The sequence below is a fragment of the Anguilla anguilla genome, chromosome 4 (genome assembly GCF_013347855.1).
Source record: "Anguilla anguilla isolate fAngAng1 chromosome 4, fAngAng1.pri, whole genome shotgun sequence".
In the NCBI taxonomy this organism is placed as follows: domain Eukaryota; kingdom Metazoa; phylum Chordata; class Actinopteri; order Anguilliformes; family Anguillidae; genus Anguilla; species Anguilla anguilla.
The window spans coordinates 55,136,154-55,157,171 of NC_049204.1; the positions used below are offsets into that span (position 1 = coordinate 55,136,154).

Here is a 21,018-nt window from a genome sequence, read left to right on the forward strand (position 1 = left end):
AACTGCAAGCGATCAGATTAATTTACAGAAAATCTATTTAACCATTACCACGAACGCACTCCATGTAAAAAGACAAATCGTTCTTTTAACTATCGCACTAGCTTTCAGTAAAACCTGCAAAACTAATGAACAAACTTCAGAAAGTCAGTGCTACTAACGATCACTGAAACTGCAGAATTTGCACAGATCAGACAAGCAGATCTTTATGTCACTGATATACCCAAAGAGGGGGAGCGGAGAACGAAGAATATGGTCATCCACAGGTTCAAATAAAATATGGATGCAGGCAAATGCCTAAGCAGCTTAACTGGAAGAAACAGCTACACGTACATACTGTATTTGAATTGATTATCCGGCTTATTATTCTCTTCACAGTGTATCAATGAAAATCGACGGTCGACAGCAATGATCCATTTAAAGGTGAAACCCCCCCCCCCCATTTCATTCTCACCGGCTGCCACTGCTCCTGTGACACACGCACGACATGCTTTCACAGCTGAGATCGATCTGTGGTGAACTGGTCCATCGGCCCAGTTTGAAATGAAAAGCGTATCGACGTCCCCGGCTCGCTGCATTCTCCCGCCATCTCAATGCGTTTCCAGCCCACTGGTCTGGAATAAGACCAGCAGCTACGCAGGCTGCACTCTGAGTCCGTGGCTGGGGCTGGCCCAGCTAGCTGAAGGGTTTCGTAGAGCCTCAATGGAGGTGAGCTTGGCACCGATATAATAATAAGCAGCACATTTAAAAAATGCTTTCCCCCCCTTGTTCTCTCACTAATTTGGTACGGCCCACTATGCTTACACTACAATGCTCAGTGCATTCTTCTCTGAAGCACACGTTTCTGAACACGCCACTGCTCACACAGACATGAGGAGGGCACTTTACGCACAGCTCAACAGACAGACCCGCGGGCCTCCGATCGACCAGCGGGGGTCGCTAGAGCACGACGAGACGCTGTCATCCCAGCCGATTGCAACCCTCCCATCCCCTGGCGACGCTACAGCCTCCCGCGCGTCCCTCTGCGAAGCTGCCAGCCATAGCTGGCACAATGCGGAACCGTGGGGCCCCTCCACGCATTGGAACAGCGCCTTAACAGGAGCAGCCACCCAGCAGCCCCCTCACAGCTAATTTTTACATTTACAAATTAGAGCCAAACTAGTCTAACACAGCACACTCCAGACAAGAACCCACAGGAAAAAGACATGTAAAAACAGCCAGCTATTTGTGTTCCTGCCGCCTTTCCACATATCACCCACACCCACCACCTGATCGGGAGCCTGTTTTGTGGAAATATCATATGAAAACAAGATACCAGAAAAGGGGGTCATGAACTGGATTAGCCTTCAACCAATATGTTCCCATGATTGTACTGTTGAGAATACACAGTGATACATTCAAAATGCATTAGCAACACGTTCAGTGGTCTTACTAACATTCAATTTCACTGATATTATGCACTGTCACTAAAGTTCAGCTGTGTTAATGTTCATCGTACCGCTATTTCTGTTCAACACTGCCGGTGATACTCAGAACGGTAGCTGAAATGTCAGTGACTGGCGTTCAGTACCGTTAGTGATATTCTGCACTCAACATTATTTAGACAGACACATTAGCCCTGACCTTTCCACCGATGCTATTAGTTTCATAGGCTAGTGGGACGAATTCCTCCCTTTTATGGCCATATTGGATGCGAGAATAACACTCCGGAGTTCTATTTATTTTATTTATAGAGCGCCTTTCACGTCACAGAGTAGCCCAAAGCACACAAAGAGCACGGGGTGGACACAGAGGACACGCTGAGAATGCAGCAGTGGGGTGTTCAGCGTCGCTCACAGAACACCGTGCTCAGCGGCGCTCACAGAACACCGTGCTCAGGGTCGCTCACAGAACACCGTGCTCAGGGGCGATCACAGAACACCGTGCTCAGCGGCGCTCACAGAACACCGTGCTCAGCGGCGATCACAGAACACCGTGCTCAGGGTCGCTCACAGAACACCGTGCTCAGCGTTGCTCACAGAACACCGTGCTCAGGGGCGATCACAGAACACCGTGCTCAGCGTCGCTCACAGAACACCGTGCTCAGCGTCGCTCACAGAACACCGTGCTCAGCGGCGATCACAGAACACCGTGCTCAGGGGCGATCACAGAACACCGTGCTCAGCGTCGCTCACAGAACACCGCGCTCAGCGGGGATCACAGAACACCGTGCTCAGCGGCGATCACAGAACACCGTGCTCAGGGGCGATCACAGAACACCGTGCTCAGCGGCGATCACAGAACACCGTGCTCAGGGGCGATCACAGAACACCGTGCTCAGCGGCGATCACAGAACACCGTGCTCAGGGGCGCTCACAGAACACCGTGCTCAGGGGCGATCACAGAACACCGTGCTCAGCGGCGATCACAGAACACCGTGCTCAGGGTTGCTCACAGAACACCGTGCTCAGGGGCGCTCACAGAACACCGTGCTCAGCGGCGATCACAGAACACCGTGCTCAGCGGCGATCACAGAACACCGTGCTCAGCGGCGATCACAGAACACCGTGCTCAGCGGCGCTCACAGAACACCGTGCTCAGGGGCAATCACAGAACACCGTGCTCAGGGGCGATCACAGAACACCGTGCTCAGCGTCGCTCACAGAACACCGTGCTCAGGGGCGATCACAGAACACCGTGCTCAGCGTCGCTCACAGAACACCGTGCTCAGCGGCGATCACAGAACACCGTGCTCAGGGGCGATCACAGAACACCGTGCTCAGCGGCGATCACAGAACACCGTGCTCAGGAGCGATCACAGAACACCGTGCTCAGCGTCGCTCACAGAACACCGTGCTCAGGGTCGCTCACAGAACACCGTGCTCAGGGGCGATCACAGAACACCGTGCTCAGCGGCGATCACAGAACACCGTGCTCAGCGGCGATCACAGAACACCGTGCTCAGTGCCGCTCACAGAACACCGTGCTCAGCGGCGATCACAGAACACCGTGCTCAGGGTCGCTCACAGAACACCGTGCTCAGCGGCGATCACAGAACACCGTGCTCAGTGAAGCCCGTCTCACGGGAGGAGGGGGGGGCGGGGTTCTCACCAGCAGCTTGAGCAGCCAGAAGCGGGACTTGTAGTAGCCGGTCTTGAAGGGGTTGATGAGGAAGAGGAGCATGAAGCCGTAGAGTATGAGCGGGTTGACCTGCATGGGGATGAAGGTGTAGTCCGAGTACAGGCAGGACAGGATGCTGATGCACCACAGGACCCCCAGGAACCCAGCGATCTACAGGACCAAGAGAAAAACCCAGACAGTTTGTCATTAGCGAGAGTTCTATTCTGCAGTCTGACGTGCAGACGGCTTGGCTGTGGTGCGGCCTTCCTTCTCACCCCTCTCTATGAACACGCTCTTATTTTCCATCCCGTCTCTTCGATGTGTGAAGCTGTCCGCCATCTTTCCCAACATCCCCGATCCTTTTAAGTGCTCTCGCCGACCTCCTCCTGTCTCTGTCCTCCACTCATGCGGTTTCTACAAACACTCCTTGTTCTCGCCCTCTTCAGACCATCCCTGGTCAACATCATTAGGATGCTCTTCGTCGGTGCCAATTAGACCGCCTCCACTCGCCTACTAACTCTCCGGACTGCGTACTCAGATCACGTTTATGTTTTGCACAGATTTTTAGAGGATAAATGTAAGGTTCTGAAGGATTATTGTTTGAAGGAATATGTGAGGGTAAATGGGCTACTTTGAAGAAGGGATAAAATTATACCCACTACTTCAAAGTATTTTGAGTGAGCTTTTTTATACAGTCGTGGATACTCTGAGCACAGAATATCAGTTACCTGTGCCTTTAAGTGCGCTAAATGTACAAGCCAGCGAGCTAGCCAGACAGTATCAATATCAGAAATGGCATTACAAGAATTCATAGTAAACTGCATCAAGATAGCGAGTTAGCAAGTAAGACAGACCCTGTCCTATATTGGTTTCAAAAAGTTAATGTTTCAAGAACAGCAGGCCAGCCACTTTCCAAGACTTTCCGTGGTCAGTATTTCCCATTTCTTCCTTCCGGCCACTCTAGTGTGTGCTCTCTATGGTCCACTCCACAGCTTCCTCCCAGCTGTAAACTCTGACGCCGCTCCCCTTCCCTGCTCACCTCGAACAGATGCTGGTGGGACAGGTTGCTGCGGGGATTCAGCTCGAAGATGAGAACGTGGTTGACCCCAGCCTGCCGCCACCCGTAGGTGTTGATGCCCAGCAGGAAGAGGAACTCGATGAGCAGGAAGCCGCCGCGGTAGACGCGCACCAGCGGCCACACGTTGTTGCGGTATTCAGGGTCGCCGAGCTGCGTCAACACCGCACCTGTAGGAGATTTCACTGTAATCAGCGTCCATAATTCCATCTTCTGTCCCAACCCGTCATGTCAAAGCTGACATGACATCAAGATTGAACAACAATAACACATTAAAACACATTTGTGTGTTATAACTGGACTCCATATATGGAAGCAGAAGCTTTGTTTGCATGCACATTAAGGCCCTGTCTCCAGAGCATGTGCCCTGGCCTTACTGAGCACGTGCCATTTGCCCTTGTGAGCAGACGGAGCAGACCTACCTCTGAGGATGAAGGAGACGGCCAGGACCATGAAGACTCCGCAGAACAGCCCCACGCGGAAGGTGGTCCAGGCTGGCGCCGGCTGGAGGCCCGATGATCAAAGAGCAGACATGAGCAGACGATACCACTAGCGCGCGACCCGCGGCGCCGCTTAGCGCAAGACGAGGCTGCAGCCTGTCAGTAATCACACACTGCTCTCTCTCACAGACACGCGCACTGCTCCCTCTCACAGACACGCCACTGCTCCCTCTCACAGACACGCCACTGCTCCCTCTCACAGACACGCCACTGTTCCCTCTCACAGACACACCACTGCTCACTCTCACAGACACGCGCACTGCTCCCTCTCACAGACACGCACACTGCTCCCTCTCACAGACACGCCACTGCTCCCTCTCACAGACACGTCACTGCTCCCTCTCACAGACACGCACACTGCTCCCTCTCACAGACACGCCACTGCTCCCTCTCACAGACACGCCACTGCTCCCTCTCACAGACACACCACTGCTCCCTCTCACAGACATGCCACTGCTCCCTCTCACAGACACGCGCACTGCTCCCTCTCACAGACATGCCACTGCTCCCTCTCACACACACCACTGCTCCCTCTCACACACACACCACTGCTCCCTCTCACAGACACGCGCGCTGCCGTTTGTCCCAAACCCATGACCGTACGGCAGGTGGGCAACGCTGCTTTTGTTTACTTCAAAAAACTGTCTTGATTAAGGGAAATGAAATGGATCCCCTGCACCAGCCCCTTCCCCTCTCGTCACTGCAGGGACATTGGCTCTCTCACTGTACAAGACTGACTCTCTGTAATGTAAACCAAGTGGCACTATAAAAGCGAGCATGCTGGGAGACATTCATCTGCTCAAGTAGCTGGGCCTGTGTGCCAGGCAGTAGTACGTCACTCAGCTCCGAACTTTATGGTTTCTCGTTGGGATCCAAGTACGTCCTGTCCCACCGCACCCCCTCGCACGGTGCTGTGCCTTAACTGTATCTCTGACTGAGTAACAGTCCAGCAGTTAAAAAAGCTTGACGTAAGGCGAAGAAAAAAATTTAGGGCAAGTCACGCGATTGCATAATTATTTCTCCAGGATCCCATATAATCCACTGGCACTGCAGGCAAAATATGAATGAATGTGGCGGACTATGGAATAGCCAGTGAGGTTTTGAAAATTATACTCTAACGTTATTTATATGAATGGAGTTTTACTTGGCTTAACTGGTTCAAATCCAGTGCTCCAATCACTAAACTCCAAGGCCAGTTCTTTTATATTTCAACCATCACGGCTTGGCACACTAGCCTTCACTTGAAGATCTGTCCAAGTTGTGCGCTAGAGGGATTTCAACAGTCTTCTGGATCTGGGTCAAATCAATGTGTCATAAATATGTGGAGAGACACGGGACACGGGACTCTCCCCCCCAGCAGGGCTGGGGCTTTGAGGCAGTTAGGGGTTGGGGATCCATGCAGTGAGGGCACAGCAGTGCCACTGAAAACCTGGGGAGATGGTGGCCCCCGTACAAGCAGCCCTACAGCGGCTCATCTCCATATCCTGCACTGCACACTGCATACTGCATACTGCACGCTGCGCACTTCTTCGCCTCCTCTTAATTACTGCAGAACTGCGTTCATTGTCCCAAATGCACCTGCGGCTGTCTCATCAGTCACAAGTGTTTATCTTTTCAGAGACTATGATTCATAATGCCAGGACAACGCTAGTGTGGCACAGCAGGTGTGGGCGTGGCCCTCCAGGTGCTCACCTGCGCCGCGCCCAGCGGAGGCACTCTCAGCCTCTTCATGGCCTTCTGGCGGTCCCCCCCTTCCAGCTCGGTGGTCACCAGGGCCTACACACAGACACACACAGCCTGGGCGTCAAGGGTGAGTTCTGCTCCTGCGAATATCCTAAGCAGCCATTTTTACACTGTTCTTAATACCAAAGAAGGAAATTATGATCCGATGATTGAAGCAGGCAGCAATTTGAAAGTAAATTACATCACCCGCTCAGGCTAAAATCAATCGGTACACTGGTACTGGAAGTTACCATGGCAACATACTTATTCGATGACATGTGAATTGGTACTGGCAAACAGAATCAGCGCTCTGCTGGTGAGAGCAGGAGGAGAGAAGGGGGGGTCACTGAGCGGGGGCTCTGACTCGTCGGGGGTACCTCGGTCTCGGAGATGAGCTGGGTGATCTTCTTGCAGGTGTAGAACGGGGCCACCTCCACGTGGGCCACTCGCCAGTCCGCGCCGCGGGGGGTCTCCAGGATCTTGTCATGCTTCTTCAGAATCTTCCGGAAACCGGTGAAATTCAGATTCTGGAAGAGGCACAGGTTGATTTGACGCTAGAACGATGAAAAGGAACGAGCGGTGACTGGCGGGGGGTGGGGTGGGGGGGTGTCATTGGGTTGGGGGGGGGTGGGGTAGGGTGGGGGAGTGTCGTTGGGTTGGGGGGGGGGGGGCGGTGCGTAGCGGCACATGACTGACTGAGGGGGAGAGAGAGAGAAAAAAAAAATATTGACAAGATACAGACTCAGTGAACATAACCTGGCTATCGAGACAGGTAGACACCGGCAGACCTGGCTGCCCAGAGAGGACAGGTTGTGCTCACTTTGTGACACTGAAGAGGTGGAGACAGAGCTTCATTTCCTCACAAAATGTGAGAAATACAGAGAGACAAGGTCACTGTTCTTCCTCAAAATGAAAAAAATCTGCCCACAATTTGAGATGCACTCAGAGACAGAGAAGCTGCCATTCCTTTTGGGAGAAAGAAGGGAATGTGTAGATTTGGCAGCACAATACATTGCCACTTGCCACAAACTGAGGGACAGGGAGTAACATCGACACCAGAAAAGTAATATTATTATAGTTCATTGACATTTTGTATGCGTTACGTTCTAGATGTAGAATTTTATTTCTGTGGATTGTCTGGATTTTATATTTTTTCTGTTTATTGTAGTTAAATTGTTATTGCCTGTCTGTTATATTTGTCATGTGAGTGAATGCTTTGGCAATGTAAGTGTACCCTTTCCATGCCAATAAAGCTTATTGAATTGAATTGAATTGAGAGACCTGGTAGTTCTGCAGGAGGATGAGGCTGAGGTAGAACTCGCTGAAGGCCAGCTGCAGGTCCTTGATGTTGCGGGACTTGACGCGCTCCTCGTGCGACAGGTGGAACACCGTCTTGTGGCGCCGGCGCAGGTCGGGCGCGCTGCTCTCCCGCTGCGCGTCCAGAGACGACTGCAGCTCATTCTGCAGCGTGGCGAAGCGTCGCTGCGCCTCCGCCAGTTTCTCTACGGGAGAGAGAGAGAGGGAGAGAGAGGGGGAGAGAGAGAGAGGGGGAGAGGGGAGAGGGGGAGAGAGAGAGGGAGAGAGGGGAGAGAGAGAGGGAGAGAGGGGAGAGGGGGAGAGAGAGAGGGAGAGAGGGGAGAGGGGGAGAGAGAGGGCGAGAGAGAGAGAGAGAGAGAGAGAGAGGGGGGGGGAGAGAGAGAGAGAGAGAGAGAAAGAGAGAGAGAGGGGGGGGGGGGAGAGAGAGAGAGAGAGAGGGCAGAGAGAGGGGAGAGAGAGAGGGCAGAGAGAGGGGGAGAGAGACGGAGAGAGAGGGAGAGAGAGGGAGAGAGAGAGAGAGAGAGAGAGAGAAAGAGAGAGAGGATAAACGTCAGTTATGTATGAAAGCATTTGGTCACGCCCAGAGCAAGCTCCTCCTCCCTCCAGGATCAGCGGGCCTTTGGGTCCCAGGCGGGCGGAGGCAGTATTAGGTTCTGCAGACATGTAAATGCGGGGTCCTGTGCCCCTATTAACAGGGTGACTGGCGGGCTAATGCAGCCCCCGGGTGGGGACCGGTCAGGGTAACCTGAGCGGGGCTGGAGTACGGCCTGCTGAGCTTCAGGCCGCCGCCCACCCGGCTATTCCCCTGTGACAGATTCCTGGGCTCTCCTGCTCCGGACCCCGACATGCAGGCTTGGCCTTTTGTCCTCTCCCCGGTGGCTAATTTACACTAGCACAGCCTGCCCTATTCATAGACCGCACTGGAGAAGTCTCCGGAAAGGCCATCGCGGCCCCTGACGGAAGGGCCCGGGAACGCACGGGCCGCCGGACGCCCCGCCAGCGACGGAGCTCAAAACGAGGAGGCGTGTCCATCGCAAGGACGCAAAGCTACAGACAAGCCTGGAATGTCTATGAGATCCAGTAGCACAGCTTGAAATATCCAGCTGTGTTTAAGGCACAGACCATCTCCATCTCTGGACTCCTGTCTCAGGGCAAATATAACATAAAGGAGAAGGCGCCCCTTAAAACAACATCCCATCAGGCTTTCTGAGAGCCAGTCTAAATAAATGCACCTGGATGGATGTCGGTGCCATAGAAACATTTTTTTCTGTTCATTTCCAGTAAAATTCACCATATCTTAAACTGAAGAGATATGGACTGTTTCAGACCCCACACACACACACACACACACACACACAGAAGCACCTACATTGTACACCATGTGGGTATTATTGACTCTCAACCCATCAGGAGATCAGCATAAGAGCTAATTAAGCTGTAACAGGATGAATTAATGGGGTTGCTGACCCGTTCAGAAAGGGAAAACTGCGAGGAGCAGTTCTGTGGAGGCGGGTCTCTTATGTAACACACTGGACACGATGCAAACCGGCCCAAGTCATTTCAGCCAGAGGTTCCATAATTACCTATGTTGTCTGAATAATGGCCTTAAATTAAAGGGACGAGAGGCGCTTCTCTGGATTGAGAACAGAACTGCTGGCTGCAGTTGTTTAAAATAACCGGACTTAAACAAAAAAAGAGATGCGTTTCTTTAAAGTGAGAACAGCACTGCTGTCTGCAGCCGTTTAAAATAAGGGGCTGGGAGGACAGGGAAGGACAGTGTCATTTTACTCTGCAGTGTTGGACACTTTGTTGAGGTGAATATGCATTCATTTTCAACAAAAAAACCACGTATTGCCCTGCTGAAATGCAGAACTGTGAGCCCTGCGAATGAGGAGAGAGACAGGATATTTATAAAGGGGACTGTCTTGGACCGGGAACTTGTGTGGTTTGGTCCAAAGCCCAGTTTTATGTGGCAGCTGGGCTTATTTTTGGTTTACCTGGCAGACGTACAGCTTTAAAGGAGATAAGTGGCGAGAGAAAAACAACAGCGTTCCTTCAAGGCAGGCTGCGACAGAAGTAAATAACACAGCACCGCCAGAACAACACGGCAGACACGTGTAAGGGTGCATTTAAAAGGGTCTAAATCTGGAAAAGACAGCGTTTTGTAAAACGCGGCTTAAATGGATCAGCTCCGACAGGGAGCGTGAGCATCCCTGTCAGTGTAGTTCTGATTTTTTTATGACGCCATTTCATTTTATGGCTAATAAGATTGCTTTAGTGCTCCGCGCTTTATTTTCCCTGCCAGGCTATGATGCCGACTTGCACAAGTGGTTTTCTTGCGTTGCGGCTTCAACCACAAAATTGCAATGAAAAAAAAAAAGAAGACAAAACAACAATAGTTCAACAGTGACCAACAGCGAAACCAGGGCTCAGAGGCGGTCCTGAATTCCACATGCCCATGGTGCCGCGACACAGTCATCCCTGATGCACCATTATCTCATAATATCGCCTTTAAAAATGCCTCCCACCCCCCCCCCCCCCGGTCCCTCTTACTCACGCTGTTTGTTTTCCAGCCAGCCCCCAACGAAATGACACACGTTAAGACGTAAAGTCATCCTCTAACAAAAAAACAACAACAACAAAAAAAAAAGACTCTTTTTTTGTGCCTGGAGCGCTCTGAGGCAGGAAACACAGGGGCGAGATGTTAAAGCAATCAGCAGTCCCAGCGCGCGGAGGCTGGACACATTTACGGCTCCAGACGACGGCAGCTCCGGCACAGAAACGGGCACGGAATAAACAGGGCGGTCCGTCTTATTTTAAGGGCACGTCTTAAATATAAATCAGCGGACGCGGCAACAAATCGCTTCCCGGCACTGCCAACCGAAGGGGCCTTTGCTGGAGATAAACACGTAGTCAACAGACAAATAGTTCCCACTGAAGAAACGTCAATCTGTTTAGCCTATTCTTCAGTGAAACCTTTTACTTATAATGAATGTATTTTGCTATAAATTTCACTTGGGTTCAATTTTGATGAAATATAAGGACGATTTCTCTTTTGTAAGAGGACTTCATTTCTTTGTAGAAAATGAAGTAATTGTCGGAATAAAAACGGTATAAATCTTGATGTGCGCAACTGAAGAGACACATGTATTTTTCTCTGACAAGAAAACACATTAATTTATACAAAACTGTTGAAACTAGACATTTTATTATAACATTTTGTTTTTGGTAAACTTGGCACGTAGATTTACCTGAATAGAAAGTGTTGATTTTGGCAAGTTCCTTCTCACAGGTCTGGAAAAACTTCTCTTCAAACTTGGCATAATATCGTTTGACGGTGTCTTCATCTGTGACTGTTTGGAGATAAAGGAAGAGAGAGATATGGTTTGGTTAATCTGCTGCTTTTCTGGGTGACTACTGAATCTCTCTTATCTCAAAGGTGTTAACACACAGACAGTAAGCTGAACACGGTGAGGTGTACCTGCGCCTCACCCACGTGCACACACACACACACACGCACACACTCCCACACAAACACACACACAGCAACAGAACGCTCAATTACACATCTCCAAACAAGCCTTTCTGAAGATGAAAAAATCACATTACATTTCTGATGGCAGCTCCTCTATTAAAGCTCAGGTAAGTGACCGTGTGAGTAAAGATCTGAAACGGTAATCCTAAAAGCATGCCCTTATTCTCAGAACCCCAGGCGGTTCTTCACTGGAGCAAACTTCAGTGCTGGAGGTGTGTGGACCTGAAGGGACTTAAGAAATGCGGGTGAACACTGAGGATATTTCCTAAGCGCGGGCAGTCACAGCTCTAACCTACCCTGTTAAATTAGCACAGCTGTAACCTTAGTGCTGATTTAACAGCATTATCAACAGTACTGGTGCTACGGCTGAATGGCTTCATGCGCTTGTTCCGCTCGGACACGGCCTTTGACTGCCTACCACACTCAGTGCGGGCCCTCTGCCTGTCAGAAGTGAAAGAGTTAACCCGCAGTCGGTAGCACTGGGCTGTAAAAAGCTCAGAGCCCCTTCCCCCCTCCTGTAAGGGTACAGAAATGAGAACCTGCTCCTGAAATGCAGCCACTTCCTGCCAGCGTGCGCATCAGAGGTGGCTTCCAGAACCTGCGTCCGATACCAGCCTGGAGTCTAATGTTGCAGTCATCAAGTTCACTCAGAAACCCAACACCCGCATGCCGCTCCATGTTTTCGTTCCTCTCTCACCCACCCCCCCCCCCCCCAAAAAAAAAACTGCCCGGAGAATCACCCCGCGCTTCTCATGAACATCTCACACAGGCCTGGCAAAACAGCAAAACAGCTATATCCTTTCACCTCCCTCCTTCCCCCTCTCTCTCCCCCTCTCTGGAGTGACTGTGCACACTAACGTCAGACACACATCGTCAGGAGCTGAAAGGAGCTGGCCGTTTCCCAAGAACCCTGAGCACAGGGATGGAAGGAGAGAGGGATAGAGGGGGAGAGGGATGGAGGGAGAGGGGGGGCTGAAGGGGGAGAGGGATGGAGGGTGAGAGGGCTGGAGGGGGAGAGGGATGGAGGGGGAGCGGGGGGGGGGAGGGTGAGAGGGCTGGAGAGGAGAGGGATGGAGGGTGAGAGGGCCAAAGGGAGAGAGGGATGGAGGGGGAGGGGGGGGGGGGTTGAAGGGGGAGAGTGCCTTGATGGTGAGAGGGCTGGAGGGGGAGAGGGAGAGAGTGCCGGAGGGGGAGAGGGATGGATGGAGAGAGGGGGAGGGGGCTGGAGGGAAATAGGGGTGGAGGGGGAGATTGCTGGAGGGAAAGAGGGATGGGGGAGAGGGCTGAAGGGGTAGAAGGATGGAGGGAGAGAGGGCTGGATGGAGAGAGGGCTGGAGGGGAGAGGGGTGGAGGGAGAGAGAGCTGGAGGGGAGAGGTATGGAGGGAGAGAGGGGGAGAGGGCTGGAGGGAGACAGAGCTGGAGGGGGAGAGGGATGGAGGGAAAAAGGGCTGGAGGGTGAGAGGAATGGAGGGAGAGAGGGCAGGCTGCAGGTTGTAGCCACAGACGCTGCCGCTATGCTCTTATACTCCTATTATCGCTGCTCTTCAGCACACTGATCATAAAAGGCCTCTGCTCTTTTCACAAATCTCTTTATCATTGCAATTTCCTTAGCTGTGCTCTGTGGATGTAAATGCCACCCTGTGAAATTCTAAATTCTGCCACATTTTATCTCCTCAGTAAATATAAGTAATGTGTGGGTGTGTGCGCCCGTACGCATGCACAAATGCGTGTGTGCAGGAGGAATAAAGCAAACGTTTGATGAAATAGCCTTTCGAAAGGGAAGAGTCAAAGCTGCCATTCTCCAGTTGTTGTGAGACAGAACAGAAAGGCCCAAGGATATGGGCTGTCAATACAGCCGCTCTCCTGTCTGGGGGTGGGGGGGAAGAGGGGGGGGGGGGGGGGGGGGGGAGCGATCACACAGCGCAGACTGATTGCTTCTCAAGGCCAGCGGGGCCCGGCGGTCTGCAAGCACAGATTCTCAGCATTAACCCTTTAAGGTGTGACATCACAAACATGTGATTAGAATGTTCTTAACTGAACATTCTAATGCTGATGCAACAATCACTGCTGGTACGTTTTTGTACGTCGCTTTGGATAAAAGCGTCTGCTAAATAAATGTAATGTAATGTAACTGAAAGCAATGGAGTTCTACGACACTGACTCAGAATTCTGAAAAACCTACTTGTCAAACGGTTAAAGCCAAGCTGAAAGCAGTTTGGCAGAGCAGTTCTCCTGCACTGTGCTGTCCGTTTTGTGTTGAAAACACCGTATAGGAGCGCTGTAGGCCACTGAGCTGCTGTAAAGAAGGCCACCCGGGCACTGCTGACTGGCCTATCAGACGCTCTCCCTGCACACAGTGTGTGAGGGCGCAGGGCTGGGGGTCTGGGGCTCAGCTACTGAAGCAGGCCCATACAGCAACACAGGGGCAGTCTTCCTTTCTTCTTCTTTTGAGGTCAAAAATAGCTAAACGCCTGTTTGTGCCGTCCTGACGGGAGACCCAGGCAACAGACGAGGGGCGTCTGCCCGTGCCGGAGCACGGAGGGAGGGGCGGAGGGGGGGCAGCCAGTGCCTCTCATTAAAATTTGACGAGGAATGGCGGTACCCCTGCTGCGCTTTCAGGGCAGGACGCATTAGCCCAGGCTATCCGCGGCGCGCCGAGGTCGGGCCTGCAGGGGGAGGAGCCGGGCGCGTGCAGCGCGGCGTCGCGGCGACGAGCCGCTCGACTGCCCTACATACCTGCCGCCGCGCTCCGAGGGGCGGAGTCACACCGCGGCGTTGCGCGTGACCCGCAGGAAGAGGACACAGAGAGCTTCTGCTTCACTTCCTGCTTTAACTTTGACAGTCAGAAAGCACTTCCAGCGAGAGCAAAACAGAGCAGCAGACTGCAGCTCCCACACAAGCCTCTCCACATCAGGACCTGGTCCTGGGGCATGCTGGGTAATGGCTATAGAGAGAGGAGAGAGATGAACACGGAGAGATGTGTCTGAAGAGCAAGGGCTTGAAAGTGAGAGACACAGAGAGAGACACACACACACAGACAGAGAGAGAGAGACACGCACACACAGACACAGAGAGAGAGACACGCACACACAGACAGAGAGAGAGAGAGACACACACACAGACAGAGAGAGAGAGAGAGACACACACACACACACACACACAGAGAGAGAGAGACACACACACACACACACAGAGAGAGAGAGAGAGAGAGCAAGAGAGAGTCCTCCCCCCCGCCCCCAGCAGCAGCAGCAGCAGCAGTAGCAGCGGTGATGTGGAAGGCCCTGCTGATCTCCAGGGACCTGGCTGCGGAACAAAGGAGAGGGTACAGCTGCTCTCCTGCAGCTCCTCGCTGAGCGAACGGCAGCCATCTTTAATCAGCGTCCCCGTAACCATCACTACGTCCTCATTTCAGCGCTCAGCGCTCAGCGCCCCCCGTGAAAGGCTCAGCCTCACACAGACCTGTGTGTTTACACACCCGAGGAGCCGGATAAGCCTGTTTGGGAGCTCATTATGAACTCAGGGTAGCTTAGCTTAGCGTTCCATGACCTCGTCAGAATCACACGCACGCGCGCTAGCAGGCTAAAACGCTCACAGTGCGGCGGGACTGGCGGTTTGCGCGGCGCTGGGCTTTGTTACGGGGGGGGGGGGGGGGGGCGGAGCGTGGGTGTCATCACCGCACAGAGCTCTGGTCCCCGTGCTCATTATCTCCTGAGCGCCTCTGTGACACCAGTGCCTGCCGGGGGCCGAACTCCAGCTGCGCAAACGCATACAAAGAGCCGGCAAGCACTGCCAGACCCTCCACAGCCTCTGCTGTCTGTGAGAGACTCATACAGTATCACTCACAGCCTCTGCTGCCTGTGAAAGACTCATACAGTATCACTCACAGCCTCTGCTGTCTGTGAGAGACTCATACAGTATCACTCACAGCCTCTCCTGCCTGTGAGAGACTCATACAGTATCACTCACAGCCTCTGCTGTCTGTGAGAGACTCATACAGTATCACTCACAGCCTCTCCTGTCTGTGAAAGACACATACAGTATCACTCACAGCCTCTGCTGCCTGTGAAAGACACATACAGTAACACTCACAGCCTGTCCTGTCTGTGAAAGACTCATACAGTAACACTCACAGCCTCTCCTGTCTGTGAAAGACACATACAGTAACACTCACAGCCTCTCCTGTCTGTGAAAGACTCATATAGTATCACTCACAGCCTCTCCTGTCTGTGAAAGCAGACACCCAGCAGAGCCTGGCACTGAGAAGCCCACACAGTCAGAGGCTCACAGCCTCTCCTCTCTGAGGAGAGTGATGGTCTGGTCAGGGATAGTCTCCAGCATGGCTGAAGGGTTACAGTAGCTGCGATGGATGGCCGGCTCGCGCCGCGTGGGTGAGCAGCGCAGGAGGCGGGAATCGCGGGATGAGATACAGTGTAAGCCGGGGCTGTCCCCGCAAGCCCTCGGAAGACGGATGCATTAGTGAGTTTACTTTGCTCGACGGCCATTTTGGCTCTTGCCGGCCGTGTAATTGGCCGGCTGCGGCCGTAAATCGTCCCTCCTTGCTTCCTCCGCCCCCTGTTGCGCGCTCGTGTCTGTGGCCGGGGGGGGGGCGTTAACGGCTCCTCTGAGGCCCCGGTGCGCCCGGCCCGGCCGTAAATTGCGCCGGACGGCTCGCCGACGGGCTCCGGAGGGGGCGCTTTTAATTTGGTTTTATCGCTTCCGAAAGCGCTCCTGCTCCAGAGGGCCTGGCGCCCGCTAGCCGCCCGGGGGCCTTAAACAAGCAGGGAGAGAAAGAGAGAGAGGGAGGGAGAGAGAGAGAGAGAGAGAGAGAGAGAGAGAGACAGAGACAGAGAGAGAGAGAGAGGGAGAGAGAGAGACAGAGAGAGAGAGAGAGGGAGAGGGAGAGAGAGAGGGAGAGGGAGAGAGAGACATAGAGAGAGACAGAGAGAGAGAGAGAGAGAGGGAGAGAGAGACAGAGAGAGAGAGAGGGAGAGAGACATAGAGAGAGACAGAGAGAGAGAGAGAGAGAGAGAGAGGGAGAGAGACAGCGAGAGAGAGACAGAGAGAGAGAGAGAGAGTCTGGACCGCGGCCGCGTCGCTGCGGCTAACGAGCTGTGAAGGCAGCGCACGGCCCCCCCTGGCCGCAGGGCACGGGGGAGCAGTCCGCCACGCCCGCGGCCTCCCGCCGTTTGACCTGTCAGCCACTAATGGCCTGAGCCGCCGCCGCCGCCGCGGGGCGGGACGTGAGAAAAGCGTCGGTGTGACAGAGTGCGCTGAGCTACAGCCGGAGCCACTGCACCGCTCTGTGGAGTGAGCATGGACGCACGTGGAGGAGCGCGGGGCTCTTGCATCTGAAAGCGGGTCCTCTAAGTGAAGCAGAAGAGCTGTTCTTCTAGCTCAGTGGAAGAGTCACCCTTTCTTTAAATTTTCTATCTCTACAGACAACATTGCCCTTCAATCAGGGATTCTGATAAACTACTGACTGCCAGAAATGGAGGATTTCTATGGATTTTTGTTTGTTAAGCATGAAAGGAACAATGTTTGTTTTGCGCTTGTTTTGTATTTGCGGTTAGTTAGGCAAACCCTGGTTAGACAGTATTACTACCCAAACCCCTGGATTCCCATTAAAACACAGAATAAATTCAGAAGTTTGATTAAAACAATTTAACACTCTTAATAATGCAGCGCTCTCCATAAACATAACTGTTTGTCCGAGATCTGCCTCCTCCCCTGGAAGGAAAACTGAATCACAGGAAACAGCCCAGCGCTTAAAGCGCCTGCTTTTATGAATAAGTTATGAAGGCCTCGCGCTTGCTCTCTCCTAACCCCACCTCAACCCCCCCCCCCCCCCCCCCCCCCCCCCCCCCCGCCCGCACAAATGGGCGTTTCCCCGCCAGACTAAAAAAAAACATCCCATAAATCCTTCATGCGGCCTCCCTGAGGCTGCGCAGGGCCAAGGCCGAACGCATAAAGACCGGGCCCTTCTCACACAGCGCAGCCTTAACGCAGGGCTCAGAGCCAACGCCGACCAGGCGGAGCGAGCCCGCGCCCCGCCTCCACGCGCCGCGCGCCGAACCAGCCTCGCCGCGGTAACGGGCTCATCGGCTCGGCGCTGAGTGAGGACGCCGCGTTAGACGGGCGTGTGAGGAAACGGGCGACGGAGGGCGGCGTCCTGCGTGACGCACGGCCACTCTGAGCCAGCCGGACACGTTTACCACCACCATTCTCTCTACCTCCCCTCAGCTGGAGAAGATGAAAAACATCCCATAATGTGGATTTCATTTTCACCCGGGCCACATTTCTCCCCTCTCCCCAGCTGACGGGTTTACAGGATTATCCCTGAGGCTGCCCGGTGCCTGAGAGAGGCCGGTGTTCACGGAGAAAGAGAAAGAGAAAGAGAAAGAGCTGTCTGCGCAGGGGAGATGTGCTACAATCCCACACTGTCCTCTGGGAGAAGCAGGGGAGGGAACGAGGCTAAGGTTCCAAGGTTCCGCCGGGCTCCACGTCTTACCTCCTGTTGACCGCATATCAATATCACCAGCGCGCCCGCAACCTGGGCACTCATTCACGTTCACCCTCCATAGCAAATATATGAATGAATATACAGATACGGCGCTATCGATCGGACGCAGCAGGAGATGCTGCTGGTCTGTGTGTGGGAGATGGCCAGCAGTAACCCGGTATGTGAGGAGCTGTGTCTGGGGGGGTGTGGGGGGTAGGGGTGTGGGGGGAGGAGACGGCCGGGGCAGATCAGCGCCTCCACATCCTGCTTCCACAGGCACACAGGATGAGAGCTCCAAACAGACCCCTCCCCCCCTCACACTCACACTCACACTCACCCCCTCCAGCCACAATTAATCCCACCAATCGCGGGGCTCCGAGCCACAGCCCCATTAAGGATGCGCATTAAACAGTGCTGGCAGACTCCGAGCGCGTTCCTAAAAATAAAGCAAACAGAAGCAGAGGCCTGATGAATAAGTAAACCCCAGCCTGACTGGATCCAGACTAAACGCAGACGCCAGGGCCAAGCGGTGCTGGACCCAGAGGCACGCGCATACTGTGTGTGTCCTGAGCCGCCATTTTGGCTCCCCGCGGCCACGCACCCGCTGCATACATTAGCGGCAGGAAGCAGGGAGGAAGGCTCCAGATGGGACAGGGGCGACCCCGGGGACGTACTGTGGGGGGTGGGGGTGTGTGGGGGGGGAGCAGGGACGGACGGGGGATATTAAACTGGCTTTGGGAGAGTGACTCCAGCCAGACTTCATGAAACATTCAGCAGAAGCCCCTGTTTAATAAAACTCACCGCCTCAGTCCATGTTCATCCGCGGGAGGGGGTGGAGGAGATGCCGTTCTCTTCTCTGCCTATTAAAACACGTGCTTATGCCTGAGAAACCTAAACACAGTGCGTCCGTTTGGGAAGGTGCTGCAGATAATGCCTTCCCTGCCACAGCGGGTGGTCGGGTCCAATTGCCCTGGGGCCGCTCCTTATTGGAGATGACAGAATACATAGCCGATTTATTTCACACAATTTTTACTTGACTTACTCTAAGAAATCACAGCTGAAGGATCTGACAGCACAAGGCATTTATCTGTAATCAGTCTGGTCATCTTATTTTCTTGATGTTTTGACTTTGGAGATAATGGCCTGATGGAATTTCAGTGAAAACACATCTGAAATGGCATTTCCCGTGCAGTATCTATACGATGAAATTGAATTTGAAGGCAGGAATAGAGACAAAACACAGCCGGTTTCCCCGGCACTGGAATGCACGCGATACACAAACAGCAGGCTCCAGAAACAACCACTGTCCAAGGTCCTGAACCCGACAGACTGGAGGACTGAGACAAAGCACACTGGTCGAAACAGCGAGGAGAGATGCCCCAGTTTCTGAGCATGACTGAGGCAATACGACTCTGCTCGTCTGATGCAGTATCAGTATGACAGCATAGGAGAGGAACCATTAAAAAATAGAGCCGTAACAAACTTCCTTCCTCCATAATAGATACCTGATAACAGTATTCCCGAGGGTGCCTCGCTGTCATCGAGGCAATTGCAGGGAAATCGCGAGACGATATGAAACGCACGGTTATTAAATACACTTAGAGTGGCTGTTAAAGTGCTCTGCCACACAGTGCATTCAATCAGACGCCACAAAGCGAAACGCAGAGGGACAAAAATAAAAGTTTTCCGACTTCTTACCCCGACTCTCATTCAGAGTTCAGAGACTCATCTTAATCCCTTTTCTCTCTATCCATTATGACAGTGCTTTGAACTTTAAAGGGAACTTTTGAAGCAATTAGGTTTTCTGATGTGAGCTTCCCTGGATGAACGTCGGGAGTTAAACTCGTTAAACAAGCCGTCCGGAACAGGCAGCGGCGCTCGGCAGGAGCGTAGACGGCCCCGGTCGGCTCCGCCCACTCGCCCCCGCGCGCATCGTTACCGCCCCCCCCCCCTTTTCCGCAAAGCCCGACAACGCGTTCCCGTAATTGTTTTCGGGATTCCTGGAGCGGAACAATTGAGTTAGAGGAGTATCGAGCCGGGCGGCCGGCCGACTTCCTGCAGCACGGCGGCCGGATGCGGCGAGCGGCGAGCGCGTCTGACAGCTCGGCCCCGCCGGGGGGGGGGGGGCTCCAGCGCCCCGCCGTCCTGTGGATGGATGGGACCCCCTCCGCTGAAGGGTTCCCTCTGCGGCTTTATCACTCACAGAGAGAAAGGGGGGGGGGGGGGGGGGGGGCTGTCTGGGTCAGATCACTGTCACCCGGCCCCCCCCCCCCACCCCCCCACCCCGGGGGAGGTAAACGGATATCGATGGCGGCCCTGACGGGGGCATGAATCACGCGGCGCTCAGGCGCTGAGAAACGGCAGCTATCAGGCCTGGTAAGCGCGCACCGCTAACGACGCGCGAGAGAGGGGTTAGCGCCTTTACCGCCAGTCCATCACGCCGCCGTTAGCGCCTGCCACTCGGCCCGGTCTGCCGGGAGCCATAACGGACAGGGAACGCTCCCTGTAATGCAGACCGAGCCCGCCCGAACCCGCCCGTCTCAGGCAGAGGGGGGACCCAGCTCCGGGGTCCGGCTCTTCCTCTGTCTGCCCCCCCCAGCGAGGAAACGGAACGCTGAGAGTTCGCCGGGACTTCTCCCCGCGCCGTTATCTCGGCTTAAAGGCCGCAGCCGGAGATAAGCTTCAGACGCACGCGCTGCTGCGTCAGTCATCCGGTCATGAAGGGTGCGGACGTACGTTCCGTTTTTCCCCCGGGAGGAAAGCAGACTCCAAAGGCCCCGGGGGAGCCGGCGGCGTGCCTGTGTTCCCGGCGCTGTGAAGCCTTATCTGCGTCTCTCACAGTCGGGGGGGGGGGGGGGGGGGGGGGGGCAGCCGGTCCCTCTCTCCCGCCCGGCGCGCCTCTCCGCCTCTTCAAGAGCCTCACCTTCCGCCCGCCCGCCCGCCCGCCCGCCGCCGTCTGAAAAGTCAGAACCGATAAGGGCCCCGCCCCGAGCCGGCCGCGGCGTCTGAGCTCGGGCTGAGCGGCGGCTGAGGGCGCTGACGGCGCTGGCGGCGAGGTTCAGGCTCCCCGGCGCTGCTGGGATTCATCCTCGCTCTGCCTGCGTCGCTCTTTTCAAAGGGCGCTGGGAAAGAGCTGCTCTTTCAGATAGCGAGAATCCCGCTGCAAATCTTCAGGCTTTGCGGAAAGGGGAAGTCCGGTGTGATTGACGTGAGCTCAGTTCCCTGTTAATTACGTGCATCAGCTTTCTTCCTCATCTTTGACTAGACCGTGCC

The 21,018-nt window shown here is 54.0% G+C and overlaps 1 protein-coding gene across 1 annotated transcript in view; it reads right to left on the reverse strand.

Moving 5' to 3' along the window:
* The window catches only part of xpr1a (xenotropic and polytropic retrovirus receptor 1a), a 94,798-nt gene that overhangs the window by 25,361 nt on the left and 48,419 nt on the right, over positions 1–21,018 (reverse strand). The window contains exons 3-9 of the mRNA XM_035414628.1: positions 10,962–11,063; positions 7,675–7,895; positions 6,771–6,920; positions 6,364–6,447; positions 4,594–4,675; positions 4,136–4,341; positions 3,088–3,267 (exon numbers count right to left, since the gene is read on the reverse strand). Coding sequence (XP_035270519.1) covers positions 3,088–3,267; positions 4,136–4,341; positions 4,594–4,675; positions 6,364–6,447; positions 6,771–6,920; positions 7,675–7,895; positions 10,962–11,063 — 1,025 coding nt within the window. The remainder of the gene's footprint in view (positions 1–3,087; positions 3,268–4,135; positions 4,342–4,593; positions 4,676–6,363; positions 6,448–6,770; positions 6,921–7,674; positions 7,896–10,961; positions 11,064–21,018) is intronic.